The 22,965-nt window shown below is 33.6% G+C and overlaps 1 protein-coding gene across 1 annotated transcript in view; it reads right to left on the bottom strand.

Annotated features, from left to right (window-relative positions):
• Window positions 1-22,965, bottom strand: part of LOC118191635 (uncharacterized) — a 60,354-nt gene that overhangs the window by 21,349 nt on the left and 16,040 nt on the right. Inside the window, exons 2-3 of the mRNA XM_035362462.2 lie at window positions 14,680-14,886; window positions 8,938-9,072 (exon numbers count right to left, since the gene is read on the bottom strand). Of these exons, the coding sequence (XP_035218353.1) occupies window positions 8,938-9,072; window positions 14,680-14,886 (342 nt within the window). The remainder of the gene's footprint in view (window positions 1-8,937; window positions 9,073-14,679; window positions 14,887-22,965) is intronic.

Genomic DNA, 22,965 nt, shown 5'->3' with positions numbered 1-22,965 from the left:
TGAGAGCGTTATTTAAAATAATGAAAAAACTTATGTGTTTATTGAGAAAACTGAAAACTTTTTGGCTCAGTAAATTTCATTGCTAAATATTAGACATAGATTTAAATATTCAAACTTTGAAAGAAAGAGAACTTAAATATCGAAAGTTTTGTTGGTGAACAGATAACTGTTTAAAGCATTTCTGGTGTTTTAAGCTGTTCATACAGCAAAAATGAGAGAATGGCTGCAGGAAGACCAAAAATATGAAAGTTAGACGGTTTTGCTAGACCAAAATATTCTGGATCTAGAGACTTAGGTGACTATAAAAGAACCGATATTAGAACATAAGAGTAAAAAAGCGAATATGAGCTACGATGAGCGAGAATATAATATGGTGGAACACAGGCAGTATTTAAATTCAGTCGGAACCCACCAGAGCTGCTGATGCTAATGCTCTGACATTTATCAGTTCTAAGTGAAATCGTTACTCCATCTAGAGACCCCAAAAAGATGAGATCTGTTATTTTAAATTATTATTTAATTACTTAACATTAATTTAACTTAGTTAATTTATCAGTTCTAATGAAAGCGTTACTTCATCTAGAGACCCAAAGAAGATGAGATCTGTTTTTTTTATTATTATTTAATTATTTAACATTAATTTAATTAATTATTTTAATTCCTCTTAACATCTTGTTTCCTTTTAATTATTAGCGCAAAGGGGCTTTGTCTCTGGGGACTATTGTTTTCGTTTCTTCATTTTGCGATTTTGCGTTGCAAACTTTAAAAGGCTGTATCACTTTTCAAATCGTTGCCACCAAATACTATCGCTCTGTATTATATTTGAAGTAATTAAATAATGAAGATAATGAAGAATCTGCATAAATGTATGTTTCTCGCATTGTGATAAAACAACGGTACCTAGAGTCAGTCCCGGATCTAGGGGGGGGGGGGCAAGCCTGGGTCTGTGCCCAGGGCGGCAACTTTTTCGGACGGCAAATTCAAGCATGGCGCTAGATCGTATTTGGAATGTTGTGAAATTTTAATAAAACTAGGTGGACCGGGCTGCGCCCTAACAAAACAAGAAACAACATTAGTAGTTTTAAAGCCAGGTTTAAAACCTCTTTTAAGAATATTTATAATTAATTACTCGGAAACCTTTTAATGGAACAAACAATTAAAAGTAAGCTAAGTACAGCCGAATACGACTCTAAAGATCATAGAGAGAAAAATAGAGAGACTCCAGACGTCACTCAGAACGTCAGACGACCCTGTTCCTCTGCCAACCCAACATGTAATTTTATTGCAAAGGTACTCCGTAAACTCCTTGATCTTTTGTCCCTGTAAGTGACCCCTGAGTCTCCTTGTTATCCTCTCTCTCTAGGCAGGGATATTCAAATGAGAAACAGAACGATAGCATAGAGGGTCTTGTTTTCATACCGACACCTTTTGCGAAATAAATGGGGAAGCATTGTAAATTGCAACTCTTTCCTAATACCCAATACAAATTAACCTTGGACCAATGAAATAATTCAAATTAATGTACGTCGAGAATATACAACAGAAATGAAGTAAGGTATTTTGATTTTTTGCAGCTAGTCGGAAACATAAGTTTTAAAAATGGGTTTATTACTTTTATAGTTTTTAAAGTTTTTTTTAATTTGGAGGAGGGGGTTTCTGTTCTCTCATTTTCTTTTAAAATGCCTGCTTCCAGTATTCCTAACCATATTTAGCGAGACGCAATCATTTAGTTAGCGCGAGCGTCCGCGAAGCGGCCCTAAGACTGTTGAGTGTAATTACGTCAATTTTTAGCTTTTCTTATTAAGGTAATTTGTACTGTATATTATTTAGGGTAAAAGAAATCATGAAAGCGTCTAGAAAAAACTCTCAGAGGCAGAATATAGAAAAAGAGCAAAAGATAGGGCTGAACAGAGAAAACAAATTGCAGCTAAAATGAAAAAAAGGCTTCACAGAAAAGGCGAACCGTGAGACCCTGCCGCAACTTCCGATGGTGCCGAGATTCTAAAGGATTTTTGATATTTCTTACAATTTGAATGGCCAAGATGAAGAATCTTCATGTAATATCCTCAAATAGACTACATTCCAGCAAGAGAGAGCAACCTTCTTCATCGACCTCAAACGAACATCTAGAGAACATAAAATTAGGATATAAAGTATTTTCTCATTTAGGTGCGTGTGGACAGCAGAAAGAAAACTTAAAAACTTTTGATTTGTCGGACCCAGGTAGTTGCCCAATTACAGAAAAAAAATTAACGATTTGCAACGATCTTTCTTAAGCAGTCAAGCTGTATTATTAGCCGAAAATCACCCAGAAAACGTAGACCTGAGGTCCGCTGAAAGTGCTGGAAGACATCTCTCATCTTCATTGCGGCACAGGAAAAGTTTAACAGATCTTGGCTTATATATTATAAGGTATTTCTCCCGTTTTCCTAGCGTGGCTTCGTGGTGTAGCGGTTCTGCACACTGGTCCGATATTCCAGAGGTCCGTGGTTCGATTCCCGGCGAAGGCGTTGCTTATTTTTCATCTTGCCTGCTTCCAAAAAAAACCCTAATGTCTCTACAGTGGCGCCCGAGCTAAAAGGGTGTTGGATGAGGATTCTCCACACACAGGATTTGGCGATTGGGTATCCTAAAAAAAACCTCAGTCGCCCTTTAAAAAGGGGAGTATATAAGGTATTTTTCCCGCTTTCTTAGAGTGCCTTCGTGGTGTAGTGGTTCTGCACGCTGGGCCGGTATTCTAGAGGTCAGTGGTTCCATTCCCGGTGAATGCGGTTGCTCATTTTTCATCTCTCCGGCTTTTCCAATTAACCTAATGTCTCTACAATATTCTAAACTTAAAAATGCAATTTTTGTAAACGCTGTGAGATTTACCAGAAACATGCCGCTGCCGCTATATCAGCATTGTGTACTACAGGGTTCATTAACTGGAAAAAAGCTTCAGAAAGGTTAATTGAGCACGAAGCATCTGAAATCCACAGAAATTGCATGATTAAGTGGAAAATTTGACAATAACTAACGAAACAATGTCAAGGCATCGATCATGACATTAAGCGACTAATTCACACAGAGAAAGAAAAATGGACAGAGATCCTACGAGTAGTTATAGATGCTGTATTGTATCGTTCAACAAACTGTCTTTCTTTCCGTGGGTGTGATGAAACCCCTAGCAGTCTATTCACAAAGTGTCCTCGGCCTAGTCAAGGCAATTTTTTGAATTTAATGACTCTGCTGGCCAAACATAACTCAATTCTTAAGTACCAGTTAGAACACCTAAAAAAGGTACAAGTACCATATTTAACAAAGATAATTCAAAATGAAATTACTGACATAATGGCGAAAACAGTTCGCAATAGCATTTTAAATTAAATTAAAGAAGCCAAATATTATACATTAATGTTCGATTGCATTCCAGATGTGTTGCATACAGAACAAATGAGCCAGGTGATTCGATACGTAAAAAATACGTGGTGATGTATGTGAAATAAAGGAGAGCTTTATTGATTTCATAGAAGTTGGTGGAAAGACAGGAGAATGTATTTCTCAACGGATTGTGGGAAAACTGACTCTTGATTGTTTGGATATTGGATAATGTGGTGGTCAGTCTGACGATAACGGATCTAATATGGCCGGTACTTATAACGGAGTACAAGCCAGGATTACAGAAATGAATAAGCTGGCCGAATATGTGCGCTGTTTCGCTTAATCTTTGAATCTTATCGGTGTGCATTTTGCCTCATCTTGCCCCGAAGCAGTTAACTTATTTGAAATTATCCAGGAGATATTTAGCTTTTTTGTCGGATCCACTATTCGATGGGATATTACGAAAAGATGTACAAAAACCAACATAAAAGGAAGCAGCCAGATGAGATAGTCGGCAAAATATGTGGCTGTGAGAGCTCTTCTAATGAATTTACCTGAAGTAGTAAAATCCTTGAAAGAAATTGATTATCTTTTTTTTTAGTGCGGAATCAAAGTACTAAGCAGGACATCTGCTACATGTTGTAAAACATTTTGAATTTATTATCAACCTGACAATTTGGGCTAATAGGTTTTGAGAAATCAATCGAATAAATATTGAAATTCAAAAGGAAGATACTGTTCTTGCGCGTTCCATCGCATTAATGGAATGTCTGACCAAAACTTTGCAAAAAATAAGAGAAATTCCTATGGCATATTGGAAAGAAGAATCTAAAGCAGCAGCCGAAAAAATTGAGGTTGAACCTATTTTGACAAATAAATTAATTCTAAAGCGCAAAAAGCAGTTTGATGAATTGCACGGGGACGAATGATGACTACTTCATTCTGTTCAGCTATGTTCTAATGCAATAAAAATTGTATTTGATCGAATCTTATCAGAAATTAAAACGAAGGTAAATAGCGCTAAAACACTAAATTCAATTTCCGTATTTCTCAATGGTCGTGAAATATTGAATATGTCAACTGAAGAACTGCAAAAGAATGGAGCAGATCTTGCACGAAAATATGAGCGAGATCTAAACGCATTTGAGTTCTGCCAGGAACTTGCCGTTTTTAAACAACAAGCCTCGATGTTATTCATCGACATAAAAAAGACTAGAGTTTTTTATCTTGCGACAAATCTACACCTATAATTTTCAGGATCTCTTTTACAATATTTATATTGCTCTGCAGATTTACTCTATGCTTCCAACTACATCCGCAAATATGCGAAGTTTTAGCAAATTACTAAAAACTAATTAAAAACTATCTGAGATCATCGATGAATCAGGAGCGTTTAACAAGTCACGCAGTTCTGGCAATCGAAAATCAAACAGTACATGAAGTTAATTATGATTATGACGAGGCCACAGATTTATTTGCAGAACAAAAGGCTCGCAGAGTAAAATTTTAATTTCGTAATAGTTTAAGAGCATTAGGTAAGAACTTAAAATTATTAATGAAATAAGAATTATGAAAAAAAGTAAAAATGCTAACCTTTTCCTTTCAGCAGTAGCCCGTATTGTTGTTATGTACACCTAATGAAAGTTAATTAATTAATGAATCAGCTCATCGATTGTCCCAACTTATGTTATATATTGTTTGTAACTAAAGATTATTTTTATTACAAATGCATATTTGATTTAACGTTGGGACTTACTTATTTAAGTATGTTATTGAAAAAAAAGGAATTTGATTATTCATTGCGTTAGTGATTTGTAACTTATATATATTCGTTTAAGCTACTATTAGTAATGTGCCATTTCTATTTTTCGTACTATGCGGAACTGCTTTAGTATTTAGTACTGAATTACTTTCCATTAGTACGGCTAGTTATTGTTGCAAACATTGCAAAACTGCATATTTCGGAGGAAACGTAAATTTAATTATTACAGTGCAAAAAAAGTCTTTTGTATGAATATGTAAATATTTATTATGTTATCGGGCTGTGTGAGGACGATAGTACAGTTCTTGAGTAGCCTACATAAAGAATGAAATGAATTTTTAACGTGCTGGGTTAAAGTTACCGTTAGTATCGAGAAATTGGTATAAAATTATTGAATCCATTGCATTAGTTATTTGTAATTTGCTTATATTTGTTTAAATATTGTTTTTTATTATTTAGTAGTGTGTGATTTCCATTTTTGTGCTGAACTATTTTAGTATTTAGTACTGAATCATTTTCTATTAGTATCATTTATTAGTATGAGTAGGTATTGTTGCACATATTAGTAAAAATCCCTATTTCAAGGAAAATGTAAATTTGATTATTTCAATGCACCGGAGAAGCAACTGCATTAGGAGGGTTCGCACGGATTATTAATTATGTAACTTTTGGTATGTATGTCGGACCACCAGCGGCTCAGAGGTCTGAACACTAGCAATTCGGTCGGGGGTTAGAATCAAGAGAATTAGCGGACTGCATGGGCGTCGTTTCGCTCATACAGAAATTGCCATATGAGCCAATTACTCTTAGAAAGTCCTCAGCGATTTCTCCTCTTAGGCACGTGCTTTGCCATAAGTAAAGAAACTAAATCATTTGTTACGTATATTTTTTTATAACAAAAATGGCACATAAAGAATTTCTTATTATAAAATGGATTTTACATTTTATCTCAAACCCTACATATTTCTATGTTTATTTAAAGAATTAATATTTGTTAGAGAAACTTAAAGGAAGATGCGTGAGGGCGGCAGTTTTAAGATTTTGCCCCGCCTAGGAAAAATGCTAAATCCGACAATGCCTAGAGTCATAAAATTTATGAATGACATAATCCTGCTGCGAATATGGGCATCTGGAAGACCAAATTTGGAATTTGTTTTATTATCGATTTCATATTTTGTAAAACTTTAACGAATTTTTGATTAACAAACTCAAACATGAAATCTTTCAGATTTTCTTTCCTTTCTACTTTATTTGTTTAATTTTAATAATATTTCTTATAGTTCACGTTTTCTGACTCCGTTGTCATTGCTTTTATAGGGCTCCGGCATTTCTAAATTTAGAAGTTAAGCTCTGAACACTGGGATCTAAAGACAGTTCAGTATAAAATTTTATATCAGTCTATAAATTGAATTGAAATTTTGCAACGTCATAGCCTTGTGTTGTATTTGTTATATATAGTATCAATGTATGCGAACAGGGCTTGAAAGCAGAGGTTCTTAAGTAATAAACTATAAAAAAACCTATGTCTTCATTATTTTTTTAATTATTAATTATATTTTATTTTAAATAGCACACTGAAAATTTTTCCTTTAAAGACTTGTAAGAATTTCTTTTTTATGAATACAGAGTCATCTTTGCATTTAGACTTATTTTCCAGTTATCAGCCCTCCATTAATTCGAAAGAACAACGAGGAGTTCAAAGCACTTTAAAGTGAGATAAAAGTGTACCAGAAATAGGTTGACAGTACTGAAAGTCTTAATTTTATATATTTTATATTGATCGCATAGTCTTTTATACAGTCAGAAAATTTCGTAAAAGTAAATACCGTATTTACGCGAGTGTAATGCGCATCGTTTTTGGCCAAATGTAATATTCAAAATTGGGGTGCGCATTAGATTCGAGTGCAAAGCTCGCCGATGACGTCCACCAAATTTAAATCGTAACAATGGATTACTGTATTTGTCGACTAGATTTACCGTTACATTTATCGTTGACACATTATTGCATAGAGGATACAAACTGCAGAGTACGTAGTCACGAAAGGGAGGGCAAACAGAGGAGAATGTCATATGACGCTACTTTCAAACGTAAAGTAATTCTTTATGCTGAAAAAAAAATGGCAATAGAAAGGCAGGGGAGAGTTCAACGTAGCTGAGAGCAGTGTTCGCTTGTGGCGGCAAGAGAAATTGGCACTGTTTGCAACTAAAGCTAGTAGAAAGAAATTCACTGGCTCTCGCAAAGGAAGACACCCTAAAATTGAAGAAAAAGTTTTGGAATTTGTACGTGAAAGGAAGAAAAATGAACAACCTGTGACTAGTGACACCATAAGAAATAAAGCAAAAGAGAAGGCTGAAGTTCTTGGAATACCGAAACAAGAGTTTAAGGCTAGCCGTGGATGGGTGGATCGGTTTATGAAGCGGATGGGCTTATCTCTAAGACGCCGTACAACAATATGCCAAAAGCTTCCTGCAGATTTTGAGGGAAAACTACTAACATTTCAGCGGTATGTCATCACACTTCGGAAGGAAAAGAATTTTTCAATGGAGCAAATTGGCAACGCTGACGAGACGCCAATTTGGTTTGATATGCCTCATAACTACACCATTACGGAGAAGGGGACTAAGGAAGTTATCATTAAAACTTGGGAATGTGTAAAACAACGCGTAACAGTGATGCTGGCAATAACAGCAGACGGGTGCAAACTTCCCCCTTTCTTAATCTTCAAACGGAAAACAAGCCTTAAAACCCCTAAGAATGAAAAGCTGTTCCCAGATGATGTCCTGATTCGAAACCAAGAGAAGGTGTGGATGACGAAATCATTAATGCTTGATTGGCTCCGAAATGTATGAGAACGCCGTCCCGGTCGGCTCTTCAATCCACCATCAGTGCTTTGTCTGGACGCATTTCGTGGTTATCTCACCGACGACGTAAAAAAGAACACGCGCAGCCTAGGCAGTGATCTTGTAATCATTCCTGGAGGGATGACGTCTGTGTTATACAACCACTGGACGTTAGTATAAATAAACCTTTTAAGAGGTACGTTCAGGCGGAGTACGAAAAATAGTTTTGTGATCCAAACCGTGAATTGACCCCGATAGGAAAAATTAAGCGTACTGCACCGCACATTGTTGCACAATGGGTTTCTGCTGCCTGGAAAAGCATCGAAGATCCAATGATTGCAAAATCTTTCAAGAAATGCTGCATTTCAAATTCATTGAATGGCAGTGAAGATGACGTGCTCTGGAACGCCGAGGATGACGATGAGAAAAGAAGAAATGAATCTGCTTCTGACGAAGAGAGCTGCGAAGATTCCAGCGATGAAAACATTAGTGAATAAAGACGATTACTATTAATCACGGTTTGTAGAAACTGTTAGCTATAGAAATGTTACGATTTATTTCATGTTCATATTTTACGATAGGTACCGTATATACGGTAGTGGTAATGAACAATGATTGTTTCACATAACAATAGCCCACTAATAGGTTAATTCTATGTTGTGCTACTTTATGTATAAATCCATTGTTGTATAAAATATGGTATCTAAATTATCATACCATTGATTGATAGTTTATATACAAATCCATATTTGTATAAAATAAGATTCAATAAATTCCTCATACCATTGATGCGCATTACATTCGCCGACAAACATTTTTTTATTATTTAAAGTTTTAAAATGGGGATGCGCATTAGATTCGCATAAATACGGTATAACATCGACTCGTTTTCATAATTATTCTTGCATTTTTATCTTTTGTGCGCATCAATCAAATTGTGTAAAAGTGATACCAGTGAATTGATTAATACTTACCGACACAGATACTTTTGCTTCAAATGCAGGTTCTCTGTAAGAAGCATTGCCTTTGTCTTTGATAACCAACGACAGCAATAAAATAAGACTTGAAGATAGGTACGTGATGCAGGCAACAAGATGATATGCGAATTCCTGGGATAAGAAATTTAAAAATATAGACCAAATCATATTTCAAAATCTTTTAATATTTGATACTAAAAAAGGTCCCACTATTATGTAATATTCCTTTCAACACTTTTTAACATAAAACATAAACATTTTACCAAGTTACACCTGTTAACAAACCCCAATATACAATCAGATCTTTGGCATCAATGCCTAACAAAATCTCCCTTAAATCTTTTCATGTCTAATGTTAATGTTGTTTGATAAGAAAAAGAATTTATACATTTTTCTCTTTCTCCTCTCTCAAAGCATTCCGTAAAATAAAAAGACTGAGCATTATTAAATGAAAAGCAATTTACCCTACTTGTAAATTAATATGGTTTCTCTTTGTTTAAAACACTTCGAAGTTTTCAGATAAGCATATATAAATGTTATATTTTAAAACGTTTAAAATTTTAACTTTAAATTTTTAAATTATGCAAAGATGAAAATTTGCATTTAGGTCTTCAGTAAAAATTCATATACCCAGATTGAATGGAAAAAAAATGTTGATTTGTCAAAAAATATTATTTGTCATTGTTTTTAATTTGCTCTGAAAAACAAGATTTATTTTTATTGATATTTCTAATTAATAGTTTTACTCAGAGGTAAATATGGTCGAAAAAATATTGAATTCAGTTAAAAGCAATATGTTAGATCTTATTGTGGAGGAAATGTTAGAATCACGCCATGGAAAAGCTTTCAATATATTAAAACAACGAACATAAATGTAAACAGTAATTACCTTTGAGATTAATCAGAATTTTCATATAGATGACTTTTGTAAAATGAATCAGAAACAATACGAATTTATAAATTGATATCTTTTACCACATACACAGAATCAGGAGCAATAATTACTTAACATTTATCTCCATATACAGGATGTGTCATACTCGGACTTAAAATGCTTGAGAAATAAAGAGATTGCATCTTTCCGATACCTACACCATACCAGTGTATTACCTCACGATGGAAATATTAAAGCGGAAAGACGAATGTCAGAATTTCATTCTTTTTGCTTTAAACCATCAAAAACTGACTATTTTCTAATTTATCACTCTAACGATAAGCTTGAAATGGGGGTAAAACAATATTGACGAATAACTGTATTAATTTACTAAAACAATTCACTGGTGATTAATGATAGCATTCACTTCCCATAACAGCTGCATAAAAGCCCATAAAAGCAAACATTTTAATGATTAAACTGGAGTATTTTGCATTTTTTTATTAATTGTGTAGAGACATTAAGTATTTTTTTTGGAAGCACACAAGATAAAAATTAGCAACGCATTCGCCGGGAATCGAACTGCGGACCTCTGCGGAAGCTGTGAAATTCAGACTTTTCTATATAATATTTATTTTTAACGAAGCTTTCACATGTATATTTACTCAACGATCGAACCTATTACAGCAGGATTTCAGTCTTGCACTTTCAGATAGATCGGAAAATTATCTTCCAGATAAATTCTGAACTTATTAGAATAACTTTTTCAAGAATGCCAATTTTGAAGTCTTCCGTTTGAGAACAAGCAGATACATTACTACTCGAGGTGGATTAGATAATGTTATGCCAACGTACTTCCAGAAGACAGCAGCGCAATTGTCTTTCTTTCTGCCCGCCAACGGCAGCCCAATCCGAATTCAAATCTTACGGGGAAGAAAGTAAAGTCTCTCTGGTATTTTCAACCTCAGAATGATAGGAGAAAAATTAACAGTTTTTTGCTTAGCCTCCCCCTCTGGCTCCTACATCGTCCCGACGAGGAACTAGCGAAAACGTTAATGAGGTGATGAATATGAGTTAAGGCAAGGTCTTAACGTCGAGAGGAATGATACACACCTAACGGAGTATCTGGTTCACTTAGGTTTGAAACTTCATAGGTAGTCGGTTAATAAAGTAGCGGCCGTCTCGACGAGGCGCGTTTTCTGTTCAACGGATTTATTCACAGAGCGCTTGAAATTACAAATTCGATTTGCAGTTTTAAATTGGTATCCAAGTATCCGGCATCAGTATACTATTTTCGATACTCTTGTTTTTTTTAACCAGGTCGTTTACCTAGTGAACTTGTGGTGGCAAATCTCTTCAAATAACAAGTAATTTCTGCTACAAAATTATGATTGGAAATAACATGCCTAAGATCTTACGTAACATCGTTCGGCGTATGTAGCTCTCTTCCAAACTGGAAATCAGCGGGAATTTGGCCGGTGGTTTCGTCTTTACGAGTACTCATTGCGAAACGAATTGTCGGAAGTTTACCTGCCCAAGAAAAATGTTTGTCGCCCACAAATATGGCCAACCAATGTTTCAAATCCCTCTCTCTATCGGATTTGTTTGACGGTGACATTGGCCTGAACACTTGGCTAATGTAAAACAGAAAACATACTTAACTGCATGACAGTGCGAACGAACTACTGAGTTCCATTATCACTGATTAGATTTCGAGGCAATCCGCATCGTATGGAAACGACATCTGTTACTGTTATTGCACATTCCTTCGCAGTAGTAGTGAGTAAAGCGAACAGCTCCACTCATTTCGTGTTACAATCTTCAACAATAAAAATCAATTTTTTCCCACTGTTACTTTCAGGTAGCGGACCAAAAAAATTATTAGGAAGCGTTTTGAAGCGTTAATTATATATTAATGTTTGGAGCAAGCCGGATGGTTTCTGGTTTGAAGGTTTATAGCGATTACCCTTATCACAGTTTTTATGTAATCTGCAATGTATTCGAGCATTCCTGTGAAATAATACCTTTGGAAAATCCTATGGTATGTTCCTTCAGAAACATGATGTTCTGCTGTAAGAGCACCATGATACTGCTTAAGAATTCTTTTCTCGCTCATATATTGGTACTACTAGTTGAGCTTCTTCTGATTCAGTTTGGGGAATAACGACACAGAATTGCTTTAATCATAACATAATCTCGTCGTAAAAGTTCATCTTTTACTTCGTTTTCGAAAGATTCAATGATATGTATTCTTTAGCTATTCTCCAGATTTATGCTGCACTTCTGTTTAGCATATCAATGGTTATCGTACAAACTTCGCAAGATTCTTTTTCATGGTTGCACACAGCGCATGGCAACATGTCAGTTACAAAATTGGCTTTTCCAGGGATTTCCATTTTCAAATTATAGAAATGTCATGTAGGATTATTATAAAAATGGCAACGTGTCAGTTATCTAAATGGAATGATGTTAATTATAGAAATGGCAACGTCAGTTACAAAATTGGCTTTTCCAGGGATATATTCCATTTTCAAATTATAGAAATCTAATTGAGTGGTCCACCTAGCAAGTCTACCCATAGGTTACTTTAAGCTTAAAATTCCATTTCAATTGCTGGTGGTCAGATGGCTCTTGGCCATCAATACAGCCACGGAATTTATTCAAGGTCCATGCAACAGCAAGAGCTTCTTGTTCTGTTGTAATGTTCTGTTGTTCTGTAGAGTAATTTCTTTCAGCGGCTAACATATTCAATTGGAAATTCTTCTGAGCCTTTTCCTTGTACTAACACAACACCCAAAGCATAGTTACAAGCATCCATTCGAATAATGTGAGGCTCTGTTTTATCATTTTGCTTTAAGATGGGAGAGCTAACGAGAAATGTCTACAAAGAATTTTCTTCCTCTGGTCCCCAAGTCGAGCTCCTATTTTTCTTTGTTACATTATTCAGAAATCTAGCTGTTTCTGAAAATTTCAGTATTAATCTTCTATAGCAGGAACAGATCTCCAAGAAAGATTGCACTTGTTTCATGTTTCTTGGAGCAGGCATCTTCTGCACAAGTTATCATAGCTTTTCTTCTGAATCAACCTCTACTTCACAGTAATCCAGTGACCAAGATATTTTACTTTATTACTAGTAAAACTGCATTTCTCGCTATTTGCATTAAATTTAAATTGCAAAAAGCTGTCTAAAACTGCTTTTAGATCGGCTACATGTTTCTTGAAAGTCTCTAATAGTATTATAATATCATTTGAGTTAGACAGAAGGAGCATATCTTTCAAGCTGCTTTAGAATTTATCATTTAATCTCCGAAAAATCAGTTTTATGTCCGAAGGGTATTCGAACGAAAGTTCCAAAATGGTAAACAAATGCTGTTTTATCTCCGGCTGTAGTAATAGTATCAGTATATGGCAACATACACAATGTTGCGACAACCACTGATACAATGTGCGACAACCAAATAGTATCAGTGGTCGTCGCACATTGTGTATGTTTAGCAGCATGCAGTAAGTCACCCATCCTAGGTAATGGATATGAATCTGCCTTCGAAACAGCATCCAATCCTCGATAATAGACACAAAGCCAGACTTTTCTGCTTAGTCTGGGTATAAGAACCACAAGCACAGAGTATGCAGACACACATTCTTGTATTATTTTCTTTTCCACCATATAATCAAACTCTTTCTTTAAAATATACTTCATGGCTGGAGACATCCAATATGAGGATACTGAAACTGAAGGTTTATTGCCGGTATTTATGTGATGTTCAAGATAGGCAGTTGGCTTCTTCTGGCTGCAACACAGTCTCGTATTTCGTTAACAGAGTACTAAGTTTTTCCCTTTGGATTTTAGTTAAATTTCTTCCTTCACATTCTCTTAATCGAAACGGTTAAATTCTTCATAATCATTAGGTTCGGGTAGTTAAACATCATCATTAATGCTAAATTTCTGTTTAAGGTTGTCATGATAATACTACCTACTATTTCCAGCGTTACGTAAAAAATCAGTTCCTAAAAGCGTTCTGTTATCGTTTGTTGCAGGTAATGTAAATAACATTATTCGGAACGATCTTCTTCAATTTCAATATCTACTTGAATCATATAACCTTCTGTTTCCTTCTGAAGACCATCGGCGAGTGTAACATTCATGCTGGTTTTCCCAAATTCCATTCCTCTTTCTTTCGAAGGACAATATACCGTTTCTCCCGTTGTAGTGTGGCTAACTCCAGTGTCAGCACATACAATTCCGGTTAACCCGTTTAAATTTACTCTCAAAATAGTCGTCTGAGGTTCCTCGACAGAGAATGCCCAAAGGTGTACAGCTCTGAAATCAGTGTTTGCTTCTTAAGAGAGAGGGAGAGAGCAGACTGGGCATTTAGCCTCAGCCCCCTGACCAGCAAGGCCATACATATACAGCAAAGGATATTTTTGTGATGTCTGTAAGAACCTATACACACGTGCATCTTAAAATATGTCCAAGAAATTTAGGCAATATATAAAAGTACATAAATCCAGATATAAAGTACCTGATTCCCCACAGCCATAGCAACTAATAGTTGTTCGATCTTCATTTTTCCATTATGTTTTTGCATTCTCATTTCTTAGAATATTGGAAGTTTTAATTATCAAAATTATGCTATTTTAGTTACACAAATAAAATTTTCAGATGATGTAAATCATCGTAAATTTCAAAATGTTGTGTTCAGTTTTCCTTATTTCCATAAGAAATTAATTGTATAATATATTTATTGACATTCTCGTTGTAATGCATACTGTTTACATTCATTTAAAGATCACCAGACTTAATACTGTTTAAATACCATATTTAACTTTAAGTAATAAAAACAAAAAAAGAACCTCTTTCTTACAAAAGCAGTTTTGGGCAAAAATGAGGCAGTGCAGTAAGACAAGACGCTCGACACGAGAAGTACCAATGACGTCACAAAGCAGGCATATGATACGAGAAGGAAATAGGCGGCGCTCTTACTGCAGAGAAGTCCCAAAGCACTTCCGGTTAATGGATGAAACAGCTGAGAATAGTGTGCTATCACAGAGAGACAGATCAAACCAAGTACCTAGAAAAATAAACATTATCGGTTATTCAGAAATTAAAGCAGAGTGGAAATGATAAAATGTTTTTCCTATGAGATTCTGTGAATACCGATATCACAGCGGTCGATACTTTATTTAAGTAAACATTATTGCAGTTATGTTATGTTTTATGTTATGCAGCATTTTATGTTGTGTTTTTATAGATAGGGTTTTAAAAAAATGTGGAATAAAACTTCTAAAAAAACTATGTGATATGATTAATTCCAGATTATTTCTAACTTTCAAATAAAATTTTGTATTCTGAAGTTTTGCCTTTTGGAAAAAAAAAATTATTTATTGATTCGATAAACGCAATACAATTACCAAAGAAATCTATCTTTTGCATATAAGTGTGATTTTCTGTGAGATTAAGAATTTCGATAATGTATATTTCTAATAAGAAATATATATAATACTCAGAGAGTTATGCTTTTCCGCTTAAGTTGTCTGATACAAATACATGGATCAAAATATAAAAGTTATGAATGTTACGTTGTTATATTGTAATTTTGTAAAGTTATGTTGTAATACTGCAGTGTCGTAATGTTGCAGTTATTATGAGTTACATATTGTAATACTACGAGCAATATGCTGTAATACAGTAAAATAATACCATATTGCAAGCAGATGAAAAATTTACTTATCTCCAAACATATTGCATGTTTCTTTCTCGAAAATTAGTGTGTAATAAATAAATTATCATATAATAAATATATTTCCTACGTGAATTATCACATAACTTTATTTTTAAAGCTTCAAATCGACACTTAAAGTGCAATAAGCAATAATAGAACAAAACACATAGTAGAACATAATAATGTTCCAATAATGTTGAAGCCTACCGGCGGCCCAGCGGAAAGTCGCTGAACACTGCTAATGCAGTCCGTGATTCGAATCTCGGCAAATGCGCTGGTTGCATGGGCGTTTTTCTGATTTTTGCGATGTGTAACCTGTATACGAGCCAGTTTCTCCTAGAGAGTCCTCCAAGAAGGCTTCCCTTCCCTTAGTCAGATAGCCCTCGAGTGCTTTGTCATAGATAAATAAACCAAACCAATACTGTTGAAGATACGTCTGGAAAATCTTCCTTAAAAGAAGAAAAAATTAAAATTTTTGTCCAAAATAAAAAGTTTCAAGTCAGGACTCTAAGGACAATCGAAAACGAATGCTTAAAGCTCTCAATGCTTACTGATAAAGCACAATAAAGTCTCAAATGAAGTTGATTTCAGTTGCTGATCAGTGCACAGTGGAAAAATAAGGGTTTTCGTTGGATAGCATAAAAATGCTTTTGCTCCCAAACTAGTAATTCTATCTGTACTAAGTGAAAGGATGGTTTCGCTCTTCTTCCTCGTGTATCCTAACTCTTTTGATGAGTGCTCGCATGGCCGACCGATTAAGCCTAGCGGTTCGTGGCCAGTTAAGCGTTAATACCTTCTTACCTTGTATTATGAAGAAAGCTGTCTTTAGAAGGGAAGCTGTGATCTCAAGGAACGTATCTCGATTGACATGCTGCTTTTTATCATCAATTAGTGGGTTCCACCTGTTGGATATAGGACTTCTGGCCTAATCTTGCTAATTGCATTGTCATCGTTTTCCCACTGATGTTGATCCTCGCCTTCTACTGCATCATCCTTCGAATCATCAAGTTCGGAAGCCTTGACCTTTAGTCTTGCCCTGCAACCGGGAGCGTAGTGAATCGTTGCAGCTGAAGAATCTTTATTCCTTGGCGGACGCTTGCTTGAAATCTCCGATGGAACCTAGGCACCGCATTCAATAAACAGATAAGTCGCTCTAATTTATTCCTCCTACTATTAAGTAAAGGACTGTTGATATTAACTGGCTTTAGCACTAAAGTAACCTTATTGAAGGAATTTACCTAATAGAATTCTAATGTAATTTTCTGAAAAATTCAGCTGTTTTCTTTCCTTGTTTTTACTGGAGACTTAATTTTTGGCTGAGGAGCTAATAATTAATAATTAAAAATGTAAAATTTCTCTGAATTAATTGTCCGTCCTACTAATAATGCATACTTAACACCTGAAGGTGAAAAAAAATGTAATAACCTATCTTCGGCTTTATAGCTTATTTGAACAGTGTTAAATATGACCTGTCTGTAATCTTATACCAAAATTATGAATTAAGTTAATATAAAAAATTTACTGGGTAGTCCATAACTATGTAAATTATGATAAAAAGACAATTCTGTGAATATTCCTTTTAGATCTGAGAATACTAAATAAACCAGAATTAATATTGAATTTTATGTTATGTTTTTATTTGTGAATTACATTTATTTTCTTGTCCGATTCTTACCTAGCTCGGTCTCGGAATGGTTAGAACACAACGCAACTTATTTCCCATTAATTACGATCACGCAAAAATGTTGAAATAACAAGCGCTTATGAGTTTATTTCAGGTTTGGCTAGTTTAATTAGTATAAGGTTTAATGAGTTATTTAACTTATTTACGGCTTCACCAAATAATAATGTAATAACAAAAGAATCACGATATTACATTGGTGCCGTTTGTTAGTTACGGTTTCACCTGTCAGTTCTGTGTCGGTATTTTATTCAGATACCGTCCAGAAACTAGGTTAATAGTTCTTGTTCTCTTCAATTATTCGCAATATTTATTCATTTCCGATCATAGCGTAAAACAAAGTAAACATCCAAAGTACTACTTTGAAGGTCAGCAACCCTTATCAATGAAATGTTCAATACGAAATAGTGTTTTGCTTTCGTTTGCGTTTTCAGAGCTCTTCTCATTGAAAGAATGGAACATTATGAAAACTGATGTTGAAGTGCTAATTAAGTTTCAGTTACAAAACCAATTTTTTTCATCGAGTTAATTAAGTTTTAAAATAATTTTGCATTTATAAGTTATTCTATTGTTTTATGATACTATATTTTGTTTAAATCATTAATGTTAATATTTTGTTTAAATCATTTTAAGATGAAAATCAATAATTTAAAAAATTTTATGATTTACTTATAATGTAGTTTCGTATATTTATTTGACTTCAAAAAGTGCTGAATTTGATAAAAATTAAGTAAAGCATTTTTAAGATTTTACTTTGTGAAGGCTCCTAATATGATTAATATTTTTATATTATTGTTTAAAGAGCCTCTGAATTTATATTTTTGAATTTTTGCTATATTTTAAAAATGGAATTATTGCTTGAAAATTTTAAATTATACGAAATTCTTTAGTATTTTCAAAATAAACGTTGAAGGCTCTCACCTTATGAAAAAAAAAATTTTTAATTGAAATATTTTTATTTTTTTTCATGTACTAAAGCGTGTTTTCAATTTATTTTTTTTATAATGGAATGATAGAATAGTTTAAAAAGGCCAGTTGCCTCTATCCAAGGAACGGAGGCCTTTTATATAGTAACTGCGAATTTAGCACACTTTTGGCCACCGGTGCAGAATAAACACACAAATTCGATATGCTAATTTGATAAATATGTTAGTATTTAGAGAATGCTGTGGAGTCTTCAGGTTTTGTAGAGAATAAGTAAATTATAAATATTTTAATAATATTAAAAAACATAATATCAATAAAATATTTCAAATTATGCTACATCGAATGGAAATTTTAGAATTTTGTTGTGTTTATGAATGATGTATTCAAATTTTTTATATTTTATTTATATATATTTATACACATATTTATATACTTTTGTTGCGGCTGACTGCAACAAAAAGGGAGGTGCTCAACTATATGTTATAGCAGTCTCATACACAAAATTTCACCGTTCTGAGACTATTCGTTTTTGAGTTATGCGAGATTCATACATAAGTACGTACTTACAGGCGTCACGAAAAATATCTCTTCTGAATACATTTTAAATCCATTTTTCAATCCGTTTTGGGAAAAAGAGTCCTTTATTCTGTCTTTACGTACAGATGTCACGCAAAAACATCATTCAAATGGATTCGAGAGCAGTCAAAATGGATATTTTCGTTGAAATAGTATGACACTCGTAATTTTTCGCGATTACAATACTTTATTTACTTCAGTAATTATAAGCAAACAAAACTTTTATCGGCCGTACAATACATGATAACAGGAATTTATATCTACTAAGTCTTGTAAGAAAAATGCCTGTCTTGAAGAAAATGATACAAAATACAATATTAATCCAGAAAGAAGTTGATTAGTCTCTTCTCTTAATATAGGCGGTTATGCTATTAAATCTAAAGTATTAGATTATCCAAAAAAGCGTAAAAGAATGTCGAACTTTGGATTACAAGTGGCCCTCGAAGGTTATGCTTCTAGTCTTCCTATATTTCCAAATAATAAATTTCAATCTAACGCCGCACTATAGCTGAAATCACAGTTTCGTAATCACAAATGTCAATCGTCAATCACTTTTTCTTCGATTATTAATTTACATTCTTATATAAATCATATGATTTACGTTTTTCACAGTTTTTTATAAAATTTATTACCAATTATAGTACTTACGGGATTCACAATCTAATCTAGCAGAAAAGAAGGGTTTTAAAACACTATAGGACTATTATGCTTCTTACCAATATAGTATTCAAACATAGAATGTGCAAAAATGGGCAAAAACCGGCAGACTCGTCCATCTCTCCATCTCATTAATGCGAATATCAACTATTAAAAACTTTTCTTCTATTAACTTAATTATTTAATACCAGTATAGAATTAAACGAGTTTGAATTAACTGTATTCCAAAAATATAAGTATTTTGATAGTAATATAGGCTAAAAAAATATAAATATTGATATTATAAATTTGAAAATAAATTTATAAATTTGAAATATATATAAATTTATTTTTTAAATATATATATATATTTGAAAACATTTTCAGAAACATTACTTAAATTAATTTCTGTTCTGGTGCAAGCTGATGAAAGCAGAAGCATAGAATAGCCAAAATGGTAAGATAGCTCTTTCATCAAAACAAAATCTTTCAAATATCCTCATCAAATATCCTAAATAGTAGTCAACCTCAACAAATAATCCTAAATAGTCATTCAATTTAAGGAAATGAGGTAAATTTTTAAAAAATGTGAATTTTTTATTAGACAGTTGGCAAGAAAATTCATTACACATAACTTGATGGCATATAATGTTCGGCGAGGTTTGATATCATATTTGTTTTACAAAAAATCTTATCAATCATTTTTATCTACTTGCTTATTTTTATTTTCTGTTCTTATGAAATGCTTTACTTATTTAAGATTATTGTAAAATATAAACTAATTTTCAATCTCAGATTCTATTCTAAACAAACTTCTTTCATGTGGCTTTACATTATGTATTTTTTTAATTCAAGCCTAGAAAAACTGTTAAAAAACTGTTAAGAGTTTTGCATTACAGTTATTCATCAAATTACATACTACACTTTGTTCTTTGTTCGAATGCATTAAATTCTTTAGTTTCAAATACTGTTGCTTTGTTTGTTTTTCTTAGTATATGATATCCTTTCTATGGACATTGAGCCTTGACCTGGTACATAAATATTGCTTTCATCAAAGCAAAATTAAATGCTTATAATTGAATTCTATGCAATTTTGAACCACATACATAAATGTTAAAACAAACTACAATGGTAAAAATAAAATTTTAAACTTTTATCATGTCAGCATCTAAAAACCATAAATTTTGAAAAATATTCCCCATAAAATACTTTTAATTGTTTGTAGAGTCAATAGGTTTTTTTTTTTTTTTTTTTTTTAAGCAGGACACATGAAAAATGGACAATGCACTCGCCAGGACTCTAACCCTGGACCTCTCGGATACGTGTCGAATATGCTTCCAATTATACCACGAAGGCTTGCGGAAAGGAGGGAGAAAATACTTTATTTACTTCCCCTTTTAAAGAGCGACTGGGCATGAAAGGGTCCATCACCAAATCCTTGTGGTGACGAATTATCGTTCACCACCTTTTAGTTCGAGCGCTACTTGTAGAATTTTTTCGAATCAGGAAATTGAAGAAATCCCGAATGCCCTCGCTGGGACTCGAGCCCTGCACCTCTTGAATATGTGTCGAGTATGCTTTCAATTACACCACGAAGGCATGCGGAAAATTGGGAGGAAATACCTTTTATGTATGTTGACTTATGAAAAACGATGAAATTACTCACAATTTTATTTTATAAAAACATGAATAAATAATATAATAGATATTTAAAAGAAATCTATAAACTATAATGTTTTCGCAAAATACAAATGTATGTAAAAAACGTACTCAAATCAATGCATAATCACTTATAAATATTATCATTAAATCACTTAAATATTATCATTTAAATGTCTTGACCAGTTAAAGCAATATAAATTAAAATTTGAAATTAATTTCAACTAAAATGCTGTCAGTATTCATTATCATTCAAATATCTTTATTAACAAATTAAAAATTTAATATATTTCGAACAAAAGCAAGGAAGTAAAAGTTTGAAATCTGATTCTCGATGTATTGCACATTAGAATTATCATAGATTTATAACGTCAAGTAACGAATACATCAGAAATCAAATTTTTCGAGCCAACTTGTTAACATCAGCTAACAGAGTAGCAGTGTTTCAATATTATTTCATTTCATCATAAACAGGCTTCTGTTCAATAATGGATACTCGTTAATTAATTAGGAAAATATTGGGTTACATCAACTGAAATGTCCTACAGGCCCTTGAAAGGCTAAATACATGAAATCAAGTCAAGTAGTGCCCTTTCGTCATTCATACTCTTCTGTCGTCGCTCTACTAACGACTAGATCTTTTAACCACTGAAGTCAGGAGTCTGTAATTGGAAGCTATCAACTTCTTTACCATCAGCAAAATGTTTTGTAGCTAAGAAGTGGTGGATGGCAGAAGAGGTGATAATTAGTGAATGATGAGAATATGAGAATGATGAGTAGAATATATTAGGAGAAGGATGTCGTATTGCAATTAACTGAAATTTTGTATCCGAAGCAATTTAACACGGCTCGCCAATACATTTCAACTATGTATTTATTATACTCCCTCCTTTCTGCATGCCTTCGTTGTGTAACGGTTAGCCCACTAGGCGCGTATTCGAGAGGTTCAGGTATGACTCCCGGCGAGAGCATTGCTCATTTTTAATGTACTCCTGTTTCAGAAATACCTAATGTCTCTACAGTGGCGCCCAAACTAAAAGGTGGTGGATGATGATTCTTCACCATCAGGATTTGGCGACTGGGTCTCCTAATCCCCAGTCGCCCCTTAAAAGGGACAGTATATTTTCTCCCTCCTTTCTGCATGCCTTCGTGGGGTAACGGTTAGCACACTCGGCGCGTATTCGAGAGGTCCAGGTTCGAGTCTCGGCGAGGGCACTGCTCATTTTTCACATTTCCAGCTTCAAAATAGCATAATGATTTTACATACTTAGTTTTAGACACATAGAAAGTGAACTTATATACACGAGTGCTGAAGATTGGAAGATTCAATTAATTTTAATTGTACGGGTCAAAAGAGTTACGAAAAACCGCAAAGAGAACCTTCGGATTAAAGAGACCTTCAGTGAGGAATTTTTGTAATAAGAATAATAGCTTTGTTTGTAAGTATATTTATGTCTCAGTAGGTTTTTTTTTTTTTTTTTTTTTCAGTTGAAGATTAATTAATCCAGAGAAGAAATAATTTGATTGACCGATAAACATTGACAATAGTTTCTGGTAATTTCTCCAAGAGCATTTTCTCACTTTCCTCTTTTATGAAAATCGCAATGCCGTCAAGTATCAGGTTGTCCATCGAAATAAATTAATTACATGCAAATTGCATGTAATTAATTTAAACTAATTACATGCAGATGTATACATACTTTCTTAATGTGACGGAAAACGAACGAAAGGCAATCATAAACACGCTGTAATATCTTGTTATTTAATAAATGTATTTATTATTTAATTACTTTATTGTTGAAGTGGCAACGCCATATTTGTATTATGTAACCGTTGCTCAGCAACGTGAGAAATTGTTTTAAAAATTAGTTTTCAGAAGTTTTTACCAGCTAGTAGTAGTATGAAAGTTTTGCCACTAAAGAATCTCTTCAAATTATCTATCTCCGTGA

The sequence above is a fragment of the Stegodyphus dumicola genome, chromosome 8 (genome assembly GCF_044657685.1).
Source record: "Stegodyphus dumicola isolate Sdum_Otavi_A_Nest chromosome 8, ASM4465768v1".
NCBI classification, from domain to species: domain Eukaryota; kingdom Metazoa; phylum Arthropoda; class Arachnida; order Araneae; family Eresidae; genus Stegodyphus; species Stegodyphus dumicola.
This window is presented reverse-complemented; position numbering and strand designations above follow the sequence as displayed.